Below are 17361 nucleotides of genomic sequence, written 5' to 3' on the forward strand. Positions count from 1 at the left end.
TGCCTTCCTGCCTTCCTGCCTTCCTGCCTTCCTGCCTTCCTGCCTTCTTGCCTTCCTGCCTGCCTGCCTGCCTTCCTGCCTGCCTGCCTGCCTGCCAATTAACCTAGTTCTTTTCCCATATAAATTTTATCAGCAAATTTATAGTCTTCCCCACTCATTTTAGCCATTCATGGCTTATTCACTTTAGGTAGCTTTTAAGAAGCCTGTGATTGTATTTTGAATTTTTTTTTCCCCTGGAGAGTACTCTTATTCTCATGTCTTGATTTCCAGTAAGATGATAACTATGACTTTTTTTTTTTGTGTGTGTGTGTTTCATAGACATTCAAATGCCAGTTATTCTAAAAGAACTTGACTTAATTATTTTTCCTCATATTTGTGTAACATCAGGAAACTATTCTAGTTAAGCTGTATTTGTGTTATATACTTGTCTCTTTCTTATTAAGGAGAACTTTGAATGCTATGTCCTATTTGGTAATAATTATATTTTTTATTAAAATTGATTTATGTTATAAATTTTGTGTCATGCTTTGATCTCTTTAAAAATTGTCTGAAAATCTCCTTGAACATAGTTACTTAATTTTATATATTTGACAATAATAATGTATTTATTTCCATACTTACATATTTATAATGTGAGTCTTTTAGCCAGTTTTAAAATATGGTTTTAAGACGCCTATGGTTAGTAAAATTGAAAAGAGTGATTGAAATTTCACTAAAATGATATTGATGAAACTTATTATTCTTAGAGTTTATCTTTTTTTAAAGAAGGGTGGAAATATTTTCATATTTTTTAGTTACTTAGTTATATAATTTTCTTCTAGGATAATCTAGAAATCTAATATGAGTATACGTTTTGATTTTTAGTTTGGTTTCTCTAGTATTTGTTTTATTCTGACTTCCATCTAAAGTATATTCATCACAGTAAATAACTCCTAAAATTTTAGATTAAATGTTAATTTCATATTATTATTAGACATGCTTAAGACATTGATGCTTTTTACATTGTATCTTATTGTATGGCTTGGAATTGGTTTGCTTACTTTAAAAGATATCTTCTTTAAGCATATTTTTGATGATACTCTTGTCTTTTCAAATTACAGATTCATACCTTAGTTGAGAGTTTGAAACTCTCTATCACAGATCAGCAATTACCTATGTTTATCCGTATAATGCAGCTTGGGATTGCTCTTTACTATGGAGAAATAGGCAATTTTAAAGACATTGAAACAGAAGATCCTACCAGTCTCAGTAAAGATATGTTAGGAAACATTACAGGTAAGTATAATAGATGCTTAATTTAGAGCTATTGAGTTTCACCACTTAAAACTTTAAAAACAAGGAGAGCAACAGGGCCCAGGGGTCTTTTCTGAGACTCATACTCCAACCAAGGACCATGTATGGAGATAACCTAGAGCCCCTGCACAGATGTAGCCCATGGCAGCTCAGTATCCAAGTGGGTACCCTAGTAAGGGGAACAGGGACTGTCTCTTACATGAACTCAGTAGCTGGCTCTTTGATCACCTCCCCCTGATGGCGTGCAGCCTTACTAGGCCGCAGAGGAGTACAATGCAGCCACTCCTGATGAGACCTGATAGACTAGGATCAGAAGGAAGGGGGAGGACCTCACCTATCAGCGGACTGGGAGAGGAGCATGGGTGGAGAAGAGGGAGGGAGATTGGGATCGGGAAGGGAGGAGGGAGGGCGCTACAGCTGGGGTACAAAGTAAATAAATTGTAATAAATTAAAAAAACAAGAGGAAAGAATATAGCGAACTGAATCTGTCAATAGTAAGTGACAGTTGCAGTTGCTCCGCTTCCTGACAGCATTTGCTGAAGCCAACATGCTTTCATTTGTCACCATTCTGACGATTGTGTTGTTATTGCTCTTTTAATTTGCATAATTTTGATTTTAATTTGTATAATTTTGTTAAGTAATTTGAGTGTTTTCATAGGTACTGTCCATTAGTAATTTATTTATCCTTGTAAAAGATATGTTATATATCGCCCATTTTAGAGCTTTTTAAATGCTTTACTACATATTTGTGTGTTTTTATATATTCTTCATTCAAGTCATATTTTGTGAGTTTACATCATTAGCCTGTGACTTGCTTATTTATTTATTTTTGAATTCTTTATTAAATACACTTTATGCTTATTTATTTTTAATGAAAATATTATTGTGTGTGTGCACATGTGCATGGTGTGAGTGAGAGGAGAACTTTGGTTCCCAGGGACAGAACTGAGATCGTCAGGCTCATGGGACAAGCACCTTTACCCACTCCCCATCTTACCAGCCCAGCCTTCTCAGTTTCAATAGATGATTCATGAACAGAAATTTTAAGATTTGATACAATTTAAGCTATTTTTTTTTAATAACTGATGTTTTTGGGGCTAACATTCATTTAGTGGTAAAAGCAAGCAAGGGTCTGCAAGCATAAGAATGGGAGGCACCCCATATAAATGGCAGCTGGCATGGCAATCATTGTAATTCCAGTCCTTGGAAGGCAGAGACAGTGTCTCCAGAGTAAGTTCTCTAGCCAGATTAGAGAACTCTCTGTAGTAACTGAGAGAACCACCTCAATGAATAAGGTAGAGAGCAATGGAGCGAGCCTCCTAATGTTAACCTTGTGTCTCTATATAGACCCGTGCATTTGCACGTTTTATGGACAAATTTTGACCATACTTCTTCATTTTTCTCCTGTCTACTTTAGAGAGTTCCAGTTACATGTATTTTAGGCAACTTGTTTGCTTGAGCTCCTTTAAACTTTCTTCATTTATTAATGTTTCTTAACCTTTCTTTCTGTGTTTTATTTTATAGAGTTTCTATTCCCAGAATAACTCAGCAGTTTTCTTCTGTGACTCATCTGCTTTTAGCTTCATCTACTATGTTTTTGTCTTTGCAAGTTCAGTTGGAGACTTATGTGATTCATGCCTCTTTTTGACCTGTTTAAGCATTTTGGAACACATGCCCTCTATTTATATAGCTGTTTAGTGTCCTAATGCTGTGATCTTTGTTACTTCTGGACTGGTTTCTCTTGTTTTACTTTTCCCTTATTCTTTTTATTTGCCTTAATACATTTTATTTATTTTTTTGAGATCAGACTTTTACTAGCTATTTAGTCTAGACTCAAATTTTGGGGCTCAAGCACCCCTGCCTCAGCCTCCAGAGTAAGCAGTATGTAATGGATGACAGATGCATACATCTGTATTTGACTGCCTAGGAGGTTTTGATTGAATGCTAGACATGGTAAATTTTATCCTGCTGAGTTCTAGACAACAAACAGTGATATTACTTGGAAATGATTCATTTGAGGTTTGCTTTAAGTCTGTTAGATAGGAGCAGAGTGGGGCTGTCACTTTAAGTTCCCCTACATCTGCTGCTGTTTTCTCATCTAAGGGAGAGGCCTAAACTTGGGCTGAATTTCTCCTTTCATGGATATTGCTTAGAATATATTCCAGGCAATTAAATGGGAATAATTGGAAAGATCATTATTTTTGCCTCCTGTCCTGTTCTGTCCTGGCCTGTCTGGTCTTCATTGTCTGACAGCCATTGTGGGGAAACCTTTATTTCATATACATACATACATATATATTTTTTTCTAATATATTACCATACATTACCATATATATAGCATACATTATATATATTTATTTCATATGTATGTATATTTAATTGGGAGGATAAGTTCTCCTGGCTATTTCAAGTGCTCAGAGCAAATATATTGAATTACAAAAGAAACTAATTATCTAGTTGCATTTTTTTCTATTTAAATGCTCTCTATTTAATGATTTTATTTTTATTGGCAGGTCCTGAAGATGAAACAAGAATAGAGATGCAGTATTCTGCTCAGTACAAAGGCCAAGAGTTGTATTCACAGGACAATGAGGAGCCTCAGGGATGGGTGTCCTGGGCCTGGTCATTTGTTCCTGCAATTGTGAGTTACGATGATGGTGAGGAAGACTGTCTTGGGAATGACCCTGCATCAACTATGCATCAGCAGAAAGCTCAAACTCTGAAGGATCCCATTGTTTCTGTAGGATTTTATTGCACAAAGGCAACTGTGACTTTTAAAGTATGTTTCTCTTTTCTTATGTTGCTAATATCTTTTAACTTTAATGTTAACAGTGCTCACATATTTTAATAATTTCCTTATTAAAAATGAATATAAAATATATAGTATATAACATGTATGATCACAATGAATAAAAGGGAACGTTCTTTTGTATAAGTATAGTTACTAGTACTTTACCTTCCCATCCTTTTAAATATAACTCAGCTTGAATTTTGAGTTATTTGTTCACTAGCTTTTTCTAATTCATTATCATACTTTTACTACCTACGAGCAGTTCTTAATTTTTATTTTTTGACTCAGAGTCTCATGTAGCCCAGGCTGGTTTCAAGCTTTTTATTTAATAGCTGAGGTTGACCTTGGACTTCAGATCCTACTGCCTCTACCTTGTAAGTGCTTGGATTATAGCCACCCACTGCTCTGCCCAAATTCAAATGTTCATTAATGCCAGCTATGTTCCAAGTGCTAATTTTGTTCCCATAGATAAACTAGTGGTCATCAATCTAGCCTGTTAGAACTTATATTGTAATTGTAAGTCATTGGGATGTAAAGTGTTTATAATAGGTGTTAGGTAGGAAAAAGAAAGTGATAATGTTGCATTAAAAAGAAGAGGATTAAAACCAATTTTAAAATTGGTTCACTGTGGAAGTCATCTTATGATGGAAGCATTTAAGCAAAGGTGTGTGAAAGAGAAAGCCTTGTGGATATATGGAAATGAGTATTTCAGGACTAGCAAGTATAGATAACTCAAGTGTTCAAAAACTATTATGGATGCAGCTAGAACAAAGTGAACTAATATGGAAATAGTGTAGAACTTCATCAGAGGCAATGGGAGTTTGCAGTTTGCAGTAATGTAGTTTGGAAACCACTTAGGTCATGTTAAACTTGTCTTTGTTTTGAATGAGTTAGGAAGTTTTTGAACAGAAAATTTGTATGATGATTTGGATATCTTTTATGTTGGATCGTTTTGATCATTGTGTTGAGTGGATGTGTGTATGTGTGGATGCAGTGGAGGATCAAATTTGTATCTCATTCTTCGCCTGGACCTTAGGATCAGATGGCAGTTTGCTATCATTTGTATGTCTCATAATTTTATACATCCAGCAACTTATTTTTTTTTTCTGTGGTGTCCTGTCTTCCCCACTGTTTTATATTTTTTGTTAAATTCCAGCACTATCCACTAAACTTCTGACTTTATGAACCTTGTTTACGAACCCGCTATGTCAAGTTAGTCGTTGTATTCCACATTTCTTACAAGCTATCCATATCCATAGAGTATGAGTTTTTAAACTTAGTACTTCAGAATACATTTTTTAAAATGAAAGTGGTGAGGAAAGCCATAGGTTTGAAGCAAAGTACTACATTTTGTAATGATTGTTATCCATTTATTTTTAAAATTGAAATTATTGTGTTACTTTTTTGTTGTTACTGATAAAAATAATTATATTCCATAGAATCAGTATAGGCATTCTATATTTATATTCTATAATTATATTCTATCGAATCAGTATGCAGAATATCAGTGGAACATTGGATAGATTTTATTATTAGTAAATATTTTTAAGAATGTAAAGCATTTATGCTTTTCAAAGGAAAGTATGTTGATATGTAGGAGGAAAACATTGTAATTCATAATTCACTTGGATTTGAAGAATGTATGGACTTAATTTGTAGTTTATATTTTTGTTGAAAAATAAGGTCATATTTCTATATGAGCATTTTGAACAGTTGATATTAGTCCAACAAAAATCATGCCAAATTAAGTGTAACATTTTTGTAGTAATATTTAAGTTGTTCTTGCAATGTTTAAGTCCTTTTAATCAATTAATTGCTTTTTCTGTAAAGTAATTGTAGACAGGTAAAGGGTGATTGAGTTTTAAAAATTCAATTTTACTTAAACATTTTTGCTTTCAGAATTACGTTTAAAAATTATAATTTTAAGTATGCCATTACTAGAAACATAAGAAATAAAGGCTTATGCTTTAAAAGAAAAGAATATAGAATTATTAAAGTAAATGAGAATGATTAGTTGTTTCTCAGTATAAAGTAGTTAGGCTTAAAATTATAATTTCCAGTTCAACCACTTTTATTTGGCTTAAATTAAAAAATATGTTCTTTGTCTTTGCATTTCAACTTGAATAATATTCTATATCTACTTTGCAGGAAAAACAGCACACCAAATCATTGACAAAACTAAAATGTACAGGTTAATTAAAGAAATAGCCCTTTCCTACTGGGAAGGAATTTTACAACTGAGACGTTGTAGCAGTAGTGCAGGGCTTTCCCTTTCCCTGTTTCATTTGTGTTTGTTAGCAGTTGATGCTATCATGGTGGGTTATCCAAACCAATAAGCAAAGGCTGACACAGCACTGATAAATTCTAGGCTGTAATTAACTCCTTCACTTTTATTTATTTATTGTTCTGTGATTCAAACTATATGGCCCATTGCGATCAGAGAAGTGCATTTTATGGTTAGGTGCACTCTCTCCCAGCACTTGCCCTCCAAAGGCAGGGCCTTGCTACTAATTTCATGCCAGCCTGGTGTGCACTGTGAGCTCTAGACTAGCAAATAGAGACAGTATCTCAAAAACCAACCAACCAAACAAAAACAATCAAAAAGAGAATGAATTTTAAATAAATTATATACATTTTGATACATATAAACAATGTACTACAAGCTTCAGGGAAACAGAAGTGTTGGTCTCCTGTCACTGTGCACATCAGTGCTGGCTTCCCAGCAGGTAGCCAGTGCCTGCTGCTTAACTGAGTAGTCTGTGAGATATCATAGAGGACATTACTTGAGAGTGAGCTCCCGTGAGCCCTTGGAACCGGAAAGTCCTGTTGAATCTATTTGTGTTTCTCCTTAGCTTTTTTTTTTTTTGTTTTCCATTAAAAAGAACAAGGAATCTTGGACATGATAGAAATTAAACACTTGAAAATATGAGAGAATAAAATGATTTAGAGTTATGGTCTATACAGTACCTTTTTTATAGATTATTTGAACCATTTTATGAGTAGGAATATATGTTATGTGAATATGTGTAGCTTTCACTTTTTAAAGTGCTATGAAGGAGTTAAAACTGTGATATTTCTGTTTAGACTAGTATGTTTGCAAGTTTGACCATTCTTTACTGCATGGATAATTTGTAACAGCTGTTTTTTTTTTTTTTTGCACCTGTTTTTGTGCTTAATAATGAAATTTCCTGAATCTTAAAATTGGCCTTATTTTTGTGATTCATAATGAAAATGACAGTGCATTGCTATTTATGTCTAGTTTTGATTTACTTAATATTTTTCTATTTCTTAGCTCACTGAAATGCAAGCTGAAAGTAGCTATTATAGCCCACAGAAAGTAAAATCTAAGGAAGTTTTATGTTGGGAACAAGAAGGAACTACAATTGAGGTAACCTTTCAATATTAAACTTGGTAACATGTTTTGTCGTAATTGTGTATTTAAAATAGTTACATTTATAGTCTTACAGTCAATCATTCTGTCTTAGTGTTTTTGGTTGAATAATTATTTCTTTAATATGCAATGTGAATTTGTTTCATAACGTGTCTGTGTAGGTGTGGGAGGCTTGATGTTCACAGAGTGCCAACTGTTGAGATTTGAGGTGACTGACACAAGAAGGCTGTTTGTGTCAGAGTACATGCATTTGAAGGGCAACAGTCCTAGTAATGCTTTATGTAGGAAGTCTATAAGGAAAGCCTGTGATTAACTACAGTTCCTAGCTCTAATGTTCCCTTTTCTTTTTAGGCCCTTATGATGGGAGAGGCTTTCTTTGATTGCCAGATTGGATTTGTAGGTTGCAGAGCCATATGTCTTAAAGGAATTATGGGTGTTAAAGATTTTGAGGAGCATATGAATAGAAGTGAAACCGTAAGTCAAAGTCTTCCTCTTACTTGAAATAGAATGCAAAGATAATGAAGCATAATAACCATGTAAGATCTGCTTGGCTGCCTTCATCAGTGGCTTCAGGAGGACCAGTTCTATTCCCTCTGTATTTCTCTTGTGAGAAAATTCATGTCTCAGGAGAGATCAAAAAGTTGATAGTGTTTAACTCCTGGATAATTATTGCAAATATATTCCATTCATAATTGCTTCTTTGTTGTTTATGGCAGTTGCTTGGAATTCCTTTTTTGTTTGTTTAATTTTATTTGTCAAAATAAGCAATACACATGAAGATAATGTTCCTTTCATTTTTACGTGACCTCAAGCATTAGTGATTTCTGTTGAATGCTAAATGACTGTAGTATAAAAAAAACTTTCTTTAATAGTCTAATGACTTTTCCTCATGTTCAGAATTTATACATTAATTTTTTAGGAAGCCTGCTTCTTCATTTGTGGTGAAAATTTGAGTACAAAAGGTTTAACATACCTTACAAATTCATTGTTTGATTACCGAAGCCCAGAAAACAATGGCACTCGTGCGGAGTTTATCTTGGATGCAGCTCACCATAAGGTCAGGGGATACATATTTGAGCTAACTTCTTATTGCTGTTGGGTGAACACATTATGTGAATACATTGTGATTGCTGCTTTCTTCCCAGTCTTTTTTAAAGCACTTTTGGCTTGTTGAAACATTTGTAATGTTTTGATCCAGTTTTTACAGCTAGAAAGGTGTAAACATATTCAGAAATGCTTAGCTTTTTGTGGTATAACTTTAGTTATACTACAACCTTTATGTTTATACTTTACAACAGTTAATTACTTATGGAGGAAACACACAGAATTAACTATTCATTTTTTTGTCTCTAAACTGTAAGATTGGTAAAAAGAAACAAACTTCACTTTTCACTGCATACTTTTTAGTCTTTTTCAATTTTTCATGTAAAATGTATTAATATACTTATAGAATATTAGTGCATTTTCAGATACATCTAAAAGTTACCTTTGTATTTGTATAGTGCAATCTTATAATTTACATTTTAATTATTTTCATTGAGATTGACTTTCATAGTTAAACTAAAAATCTAATGTTTCTTGGTGTGATGAATACAAATTTCAGTCTATCTTCATTGTTTGATATGTTTCCTGTCAGTATATTGAAGTAATTATGGACTAACTCTGTTTGAGAGGGTACAATATTGGACTGTTGTGTGATAGTGATAGAGGTCTAGGATATGTACTACCTATTCCACTAAAGCTATTCATTGACTAGACATTTTAGATACAGTGTTCAAAGTGTCTGCTGCAAATATGGCTAGCCTCTGGTGAGGTCTGCATTAGGGGAATATTACTTAGTGAATTCTTCGGGTTACATCTCTTGTTTGTTTTGTTCGGCAGTCCTTTGAGTTGATGCAGTTCTCATAGGGTTGTGAATCAGATTTATTCTGTTTTAACATGTTCTTCTCTTCAATGTTCTGTTTGTGTTTCCTTGTTGATAGGAGACATATACTGAAATAGCTGGCATGCAAAGGTTTGGTGCTTTTTACATGGATTACCTGTATACAATGGAGCACAGCAGTGGCAAAGGTATTGCTTTCTCTTGGCTATGTATTTACCTTTTCTTAAGCAGCAGAAAATAAGGGTATCTTCAGAGTTAGTTGGCCCTGGGCAGTACATCGGATTCTGAAGATGGTTGGTTGTGCTCTGGAACATGAACATGAACCATATAGCAGGCTAAAACTAGGTTTGTTTTTGGCTTAATTCTTATATTACTCTTATCTCCAGGTATTTTAGGGGGAATGGTTTAATTTTAGTGTTGTAACTGAATTTTAATTTTAATAGAATTGTAATAGAGTTATAGTGTTATAATTGGCAATTCTAATAGATTCTGGCATTTTAAATCTGTTTATATATAGATGTTTGGAAATACATTTAAAATACCAACTAATATTATTATTTATTCATAGTAAATATAAAAATTGTATATATAAAATTTCATTTTAGCATTTCAGAGAAAACAAGTACTTCCTTTTCTGTACTAAATACAGTTTGAAGACTATGTAGATATTTTTTATTAAAGTTTGTTGTTATGAGCAAAAAATAGAAATAACTTGTTTTGGTGCTAAACACTGGCTTAAACAGTCATTTAAGCAAATGAGATTGTAAATTATCTTAAGCACAGTATTATAAATAAGGAGCTAGGAGAGGTCTAGGTCAGAAAACGACAGCTTATTTGAAGGGTTGAAAACTTCAGGGTTGATCTTGAAGGTAAGGTCTTTTTTTTATAAAGAGAGAAGACATATCAGTAAATTTTTGTCTTCACTTTTTTGCATTGTTTTTGTAAGTATAGTTTTTGTTAGAATTAAATACCACATTTATGCATTCACTTTTTATATCTGATTGAAGCTTAAAGTACTAGTATAAAATTTACTTCTTCTAGGTCCAGCAAATCAGCAGGACTTTCCTTCAGGGAAAAATGAAGATTTGGGAATAGTCCAAGAAAAGTCTACCAAGAGCCTTGTCATAGGTCCTCTGGATTTCCGCTTGGACAGCAGTGCAGTACATCGGATTCTGAAGATGGTTGTTTGTGCTCTGGAACATGAATATGAACCATACAGCAGGCTGAAACTAGGTTTGTTTTTGGCTTAATTCTTATTTGCCAAATATTTCACTGATTGTGTGACTTTTTTTCCCCTGTGTTGTTTACTTCCTTTCTGTTATGTTTTACCTGTTAGCATGGGCTTTCATGAATACATCTCAAATTAGAGACTGAAGTTTGTGGACATGTTATAAATGAAATTTGGAAGTTTTTGGCATAAGAACTTGATATACCATATTTCTCAGTGTTTCATTGCTTTTTAATAGTCTTTTCTGTATGTATTTGCAAAACACAACCTGAACATGCAGATTTAACATTCAAGAAAACTTAAGAACTACTGATTAAAATTAGTTTTCTGTACAAATAATTTTAATAAACGCTTGGAACCAGTTATTATAGATTTAAAAAAATTACTTGCGATGAAGTAACTCCATAGAGGAAGAAAATAGCATAGTGAAAGAGTATGGGATTCTGGCTAAGATCTCACTTAGGGAGTCACAGTGTACTTGAATGTCAGTGCTCACTTTTTTTTCATGTAAGATTTTATTTATGGATATGCATGTTTGTTTGAATGAATGTATATCACCTGTTTATAGGTGACACAGACACCAAGAGGATAAATGCACTGTGTACAGGAGGTTATAAGCCTTCTGATGGGTATTGGGAACCAAATTTTGCTACTTTGGAAACCCAGAAAATGTTCTTAACAGCTGAACCGTATCTCCAGTCTTCAAGGATTGCCATTATCCTTACTTAAAAAATTTTTTTTAAATTTATTTATTTATTATTTATGATTACAGTTTATTTACTTTGTATCTCAGCTGTAGCCCCCTCCCTCATTCCTTCCCAGGTCCACCCACCCTCCCTCTTCTCCTCTCATGCTCCTTCCCCAGTCCACTGACAGGGGAGGTCCTCCTCCCTTTCCATTGCACTCTAGCCTATCAGGTCTCATCAGGACTGGCTACATTGTCTTCCTCTGTGGCCTGGTAAGGCTGGCCCCCTCCCTCAGGGGGAGGTGAACAAAGAGCCAGCAACTGAGTTCATGTCAGAGAGAGCTCCTGTTCCCCTTACTAGGGAACCCACTTGGAGACTGAGCTGCCATGGGCTACATCTGTGCAGGGGTTCTAGGTTATCTCTATGAATGGTTCTTGTTTGGAGTATCAGTCTCAGAAAAGACCTCTGTGCTCAGATTTTTTGGTTCTGTTGCTCTCCTTATGACAGTCCTGTCTCCAGATGGCCATAATCTGTTTGAATTTATCTTTCTCTATTTCTTTAGTAATTTTATTTGTTTCCTTCATTCTCCTCTTCATAAGCATAGATGTAAGGTCATCTTCTTGAATTTCACTTATGATAGGGTGTCCAGACTACTTGCTCCTGGATAACTGGGTTCTGGAGATGCCATTTTGCTTTGGCTTTTGTTGGTTGTGCTTTTACGCTGGCCTCTAACCATCTGGCTGGCTCAGGTGTTGGCTCTTACTTCTGGTGCCTGTGGGAATCCTGGGGTGGGTAGAAGTCCCCTTGGCAGGAACATGGTTGTTCCTGAAGGAGGCCTCCTTAGCTTTTAGGGTATGGTCATCGAATGGCTGGTGCTTCTCAGGAATTGCCACAGCTCATCTCAGGTGTATGGACCTGGTTGCTAACTGTGGTCATTGGCAGTCAGGGAGCCTCTCCTCTCACCAGGAGAATTCTTGGAGACAGATGCCCTGCCACTGGGTTTCTTGCTCTGAATTTAGTGAGCAGCTACTGCTGCTCTTACACTGTTTTTACTGGGAACAGCCTTCTTGAAGAACCAGGGAGGCCTGCGGTTTGGTAAGTTTAGCTAGAGAGACAGGCTGTGCCGTGGAGCAATGTCTGTGGGCTGATCCCATGGATTCCAGGTTTCTTTAGGTTTGAGTTTGCAGCTCTGTGCCCAAGTACCTATGAGGTAATCAGTGGCAGGTGAGTGTAGCACTCATGGGTGCAGCAGGAGGCTAGAGCCTGGAGCCTGCGGGAACCCAGGGACTTTTCTGGGGATTAGCTGGGTGTACTGAGGTTGGATCTGATGTTTCCCCCACCATGACATTTCCTCCTGACAGGGAGACCCAGTATGTGGTATTTTGTGGTCCACAGTTCAGTCTGGCATGGGGAGTATAGCACTCAGGCAAGGGTCTCTGTGCTGGCTACTGGCTGCCTGCAGGGTCTTGGGGTCCTGGGAACTTTTCCTGAGAACTTTTCAGGTGTGTGTGTCGGGAGGTAAGTTGAGTGCCCTGAGGTTGGACCTGATGTTTCCTTCATCGTTGGATTTCCTTCAACCCAATCTCTGATGTTTTGGGGCCCGCAGTTCTGTCTGCGGTGAGTCGGGTGCACAGGCATGTGTCTTTTGGCTGGTGGCTGAGCACCTGCTGGAGCCCAGGACCTTTTCCAGGGATTAACTGGGTGACCTGAGGTTGGTCCTGATTTCTTCCTTCACTGTGGGGTTTTTACTCAACTGGAAATCCCAGTCTCTGGTGTTGTGTGGCCCACAGTTCTGTCTTGGGTGGTGATCAGAGCACTCAGGTGTATGGCTCTTGGCTGGCGACCAAGTGCCTGCTAATGGGATTTATCTGGGTGATCAGAGAATGGCCCTGATTGCTTCCCACACTGTGGGGTTTCCTCTCATCTGGGAAACACAATTACTGGTGTTTTAGGGTGCAGAGTTCGGTCTCTTGTTTGCTGTGCAGTCACTACTGTCCTGCTCATCCCACACAGTGTCCTTTTGGTGCTGCCATCTTGGATCCCCCTAGCTGGATACCGACCGTACTTTGAGTTTTTGAATGTTCCATTTATCCATCCATCCATCCATCCATCCATCCGCCACTTATTTGTTTGTTTATTTCTTTTGGAAATAAAGTCTCATTGTGTAGCTTTCAGATAGCCTAGGTCTTGCTATGTAGATCTGACTGGCCTTGAACTCTTACAGATTATCTGCATATGTCTCCCAGAGTGCTGGGATTAGAGGCATGTTATTGACTTTAATTTTTATAAATGGAATCATACAGCATTTGCTCTTTTCTATATTTGTGGTAAATGTTCTTTTGTGGGATATATGTTCTTACTGCTATATAGGATTTTTTAAAAGTAGATACAATTTACTTGCCCATTTTACTTTCAATGAAGATTTGGTTCATTATTAGTTCTTTTGCTATTTTCATAGCAAGCACTAGCTTAAATGATTATACATTTTCACTTTCAGTTGGTACTTCCAAACTGCATTGGTGAGTGGTTGAACCATTTTACGTCTATAAACTGACTATGAAACTTCCATTTGCTTTTGATCAGATTATAGTCTGAAACCAGATGTTTATGGTCTATAGGCAGAAGTGGTTTTATATCTTAAACAATTAAAGAATTTCATTTTGTACAGATTAAAATTATATGAAATTTAAATGTGAATGTCTTAATGTTTAGGTGTGTTTTGAACCCAACACCTTATACGTGCTAGGCAACTACTTAGCTACATCAAGTCCTATTAGTACAGATTTGTTGGAGCTCATGTGGCTCCTTATTGTCTTTGGCTACTTTTGTGCTACAGTGGTAGGTCTGAGTAATTATGATGGACTGTACAGTCTGGCCCACAAAGCCTAATGTGTATGACACTACAGAAAGAATTTGCTGATTTTTCTCCAGGTGTCTGTCAAAATTTTGTAATTTCCATCTTTAAAATTTTAACCATTTTAGTGGATGTGCAATTCTATTATACTGCCACTTCATTTGCAGTTATATGATACCTAATAATATTGTCTAGCTTTTTATATAATGTTTGGCTGTTTGAAGAAGCCACATTTTAGTTAAGTTGGGTAAGTTATTCCAATAGCATTTTACGTAATTATTTTTAGGTGGTTTTAAATTTTTAATAAGTGTCCATTTTGGGGGCTGGAATGAGGCTCAGAGTTATGAACATTTGTCGCTTCAAACTCAGATTCAATTCCCAGTACCTAGTTTGCCGCTCCTAACCATCTATATAACACCAGTTCCAGGGTGTCTTCTGCCCTCTGCGGGCCCTAGGACCCTCTGTGGTGCTAAGACACACGTACAGGCAAAACACTCTTACAGAGAATAGATAAATCCAAAAAGTCTGTCTGTTGGGATCTCTGTCTTCCTCTCTGTATCTTTATCTGGCTATGGCAAATGGGTTTCTCTGTTTTGTGTCCTGTCTTTATACATTTAATTTTAATGATATTTTACTGTCCAGAAAATTGATATTCTTTTATAGAAATAAATTAGGAATTCCTGAAAAGATATATTAAAATAAAACATTTAATTTCTATATAGCACATATTTATACATTTATATTATCCAGTGATTTGTATTATAATCTTGAGTTACAATTTTATGACTGTTTCATTTTTGCAGAATTTCCCTTAAAATTTGGGGAACTGATTCATTCAGTTTTTAGTTGGCTAAGAAAATTAACTTATTTAAAATATTCTTTATTGAATTTTTATCATTTTTATTTCAGAAAGTAAGGATGAAAAGGAAACAGTGCTGAATCCCGAGGAAGTGGCTTCTTTGGAGGAATATATTCCTACACGGCATACAAGTGTTACTCTGCTCAAATGTACTTGCACAATTTTCATGGCAGAATTCAATTTACTTGACCATTTGCTTCCTGTCATCAAGGGAGGAAAGGTATATTTCTTGTTCAATAACATGTTTTCAGTGGTGCATGTATAATTTGGTTTATTAAATTAAAATGTATTTGTGTATATATTTCGCTTGATAAAGTAAACTCTATAATTATAGTTCCTGATTTTTAGAAGGTAATAGTAAATATTTTTAATAAAACTATGCTAAAGCTGTATAAAATATATAAGGCTGTATTAAAAATGTTGAATCAGGTCTTTTGGAAGTGAGACCATATACTGCTGTATTACCTCAGGTAGTTGCTTTATATCTTGAATTCTTATTTTCAAAGGGTTGTATATTTAGGAATTAAATCAAAAGCTTTGCTGAATTAATGATTTCTTTTTAAAAATATTACATTTGTTTTCTCTGTCTGTCTGACTGTCTGTCTCTGTGTCTCTCTGTCCTTGCCTTGTATGCCGTAGCATACTTTTGGAGGTTAGAGGACCACCTATGTGCATCGGTTCTCTCTTTTACACCGTGTGGGTTAGGGTTACAGGCAAGTGGCCTTACCTGTTCAGTCATCGTGCCTGTCATTAATTTCTTCATTATGTAACAAAGGCAAAGTCAGCATTGCCGTCAGCTTCTGTTCCTCATGACATCACTGCAGTACAAGGACCAAGTTACTTTTACCATGTGTGATAGAGCATGCATTTATCATACACTGCAGCTGGACTTCAGGAGTGGTATTCAGAACATTCTTACATCTTACCTGAATGACAGAAGCCAATCATCTAAACAAGTTCCCTTGTTCCCATTTAGAACCAGAGGCAGAATGGCTTAGTACTAACACAGTTCTGTTTGAACTTACTGCTGATACCTTGTAGTGGCTCAAGGGAAAGCAGCAAGTGCTTACTGTCCAGGATTTAATTCTAATTCTTGATACTGATACCATGTTTGTAGTGGAATTTCTACTTTGCTCTTTCAGTGTTGTTTTTTTTTTTTTTTTTGATAATAAGAATTTACTTTGGACAAGGGTAGCTTAGGAGCTAGCTAGCAATATCAATGGAATTTCATGATTTGAGCCATTTTCTCAGTAAAGTTTCTTTGCTAGCAATTTTCCCTTTGCAAATTGATATGGATGAGGGACAAATCTATGATTTGAGAATATCACAATAAAAATAAGCAAAAGTAAGAGGCACAGCAGAAAAAAATGACTTAGAAACAAGAAAAAACACCCAAAACTGTATAACAACTGAAATGTATGTAACAAAAAAACACATCTACGTAAGTCATTTGCAAACAAAACCCTCTTTAGAGAGCCATACAAGTTTGGAGTGATGGCATACCAGATAAGAGCACTTTGATGGTCTTGTAGAGGACCCCGTTTTGGTTCCCCACATGGCAGCTTAGTTCATCTGTAACTCCAGTTACAGGCATCCCAATACCCTTTTCTACCTCTGTAGGTGCCAGATTCACATCCATACACAGATACACATGCAGGCAAAAGACCGCATGAAATAAAAACCTAAAATAATCTTTTAAAACAAAAGCTAAAGAAGAAGTACACTTTCTACAAACGGTCAAAGATGACTGCACAACTACCTTATACTAAGAAACCACACTAGCAAGAAGAAGGAAGAGTAGAGTTGCTAAAGATTTGCGGGAACTAGAAGTGGGTATCTCACAAAAGTATAATTCAAAAATGAAGGAGAAGTCAAGGAAAAATTTAGAACAGCTTTTGCTAGTAAACTCTTACAGTTTATTAAGATATTGGGATTTTTACATATGGACTTTAACCCTAGTGACATCAAGAAAAAAGTTTCAGGTATTAGAAATTGAGCTGGGCATGCTGGGTTGCGCTTCGATAATCCCAGCACTTGGGAGACAGGGCAGGCAGGTCTCTGTGAGTTCAAGGCCAGCCTGGTCTCATAGCAAGTTCCAGACAGTCAGAGCTACATCATAGACCCTGTTTAAAGGAAAAAAAAAAAAAAAAAAAAAAAGTATTATCAGAAATAAAGGAACTACTCTGCAATGTTACATATGTCTGTTTAAAGAATGAGGAACATACACAGTTCCCACAGATGTTTAGTCAAAGACAGTATTCTCTATGATTCCATTATATGAAGTTCAAAAAGAGAGGTACATTGACTGAAGGGAGAATGTTGTTTTTCGTATTGCCTGGAAAGGGAAACAGCCTTCTGGAGTTCTTCAGATGGGCAG

The 17361-nt window shown here is 35.8% G+C and overlaps 1 protein-coding gene across 1 annotated transcript in view; it reads left to right on the top strand.

Moving 5' to 3' along the window:
* Vps13b (vacuolar protein sorting 13 homolog B) overlaps positions 1-17361 on the top strand; it is a 563330-nt gene that overhangs the window by 36913 nt on the left and 509056 nt on the right. Inside the window, exons 7-14 of the mRNA XM_055622389.1 lie at positions 1101-1275; positions 3807-4072; positions 7377-7472; positions 7827-7949; positions 8395-8532; positions 9458-9545; positions 10399-10590; positions 15035-15204. Of these exons, the coding sequence (XP_055478364.1) occupies positions 1101-1275; positions 3807-4072; positions 7377-7472; positions 7827-7949; positions 8395-8532; positions 9458-9545; positions 10399-10590; positions 15035-15204 (1248 nt within the window). The remainder of the gene's footprint in view (positions 1-1100; positions 1276-3806; positions 4073-7376; positions 7473-7826; positions 7950-8394; positions 8533-9457; positions 9546-10398; positions 10591-15034; positions 15205-17361) is intronic.

This window comes from Psammomys obesus, unplaced genomic scaffold (genome assembly GCF_907164565.1).
Source record: "Psammomys obesus unplaced genomic scaffold, mPsaObe1.curated_primary_1811, whole genome shotgun sequence".
Taxonomy (NCBI): domain Eukaryota; kingdom Metazoa; phylum Chordata; class Mammalia; order Rodentia; family Muridae; genus Psammomys; species Psammomys obesus.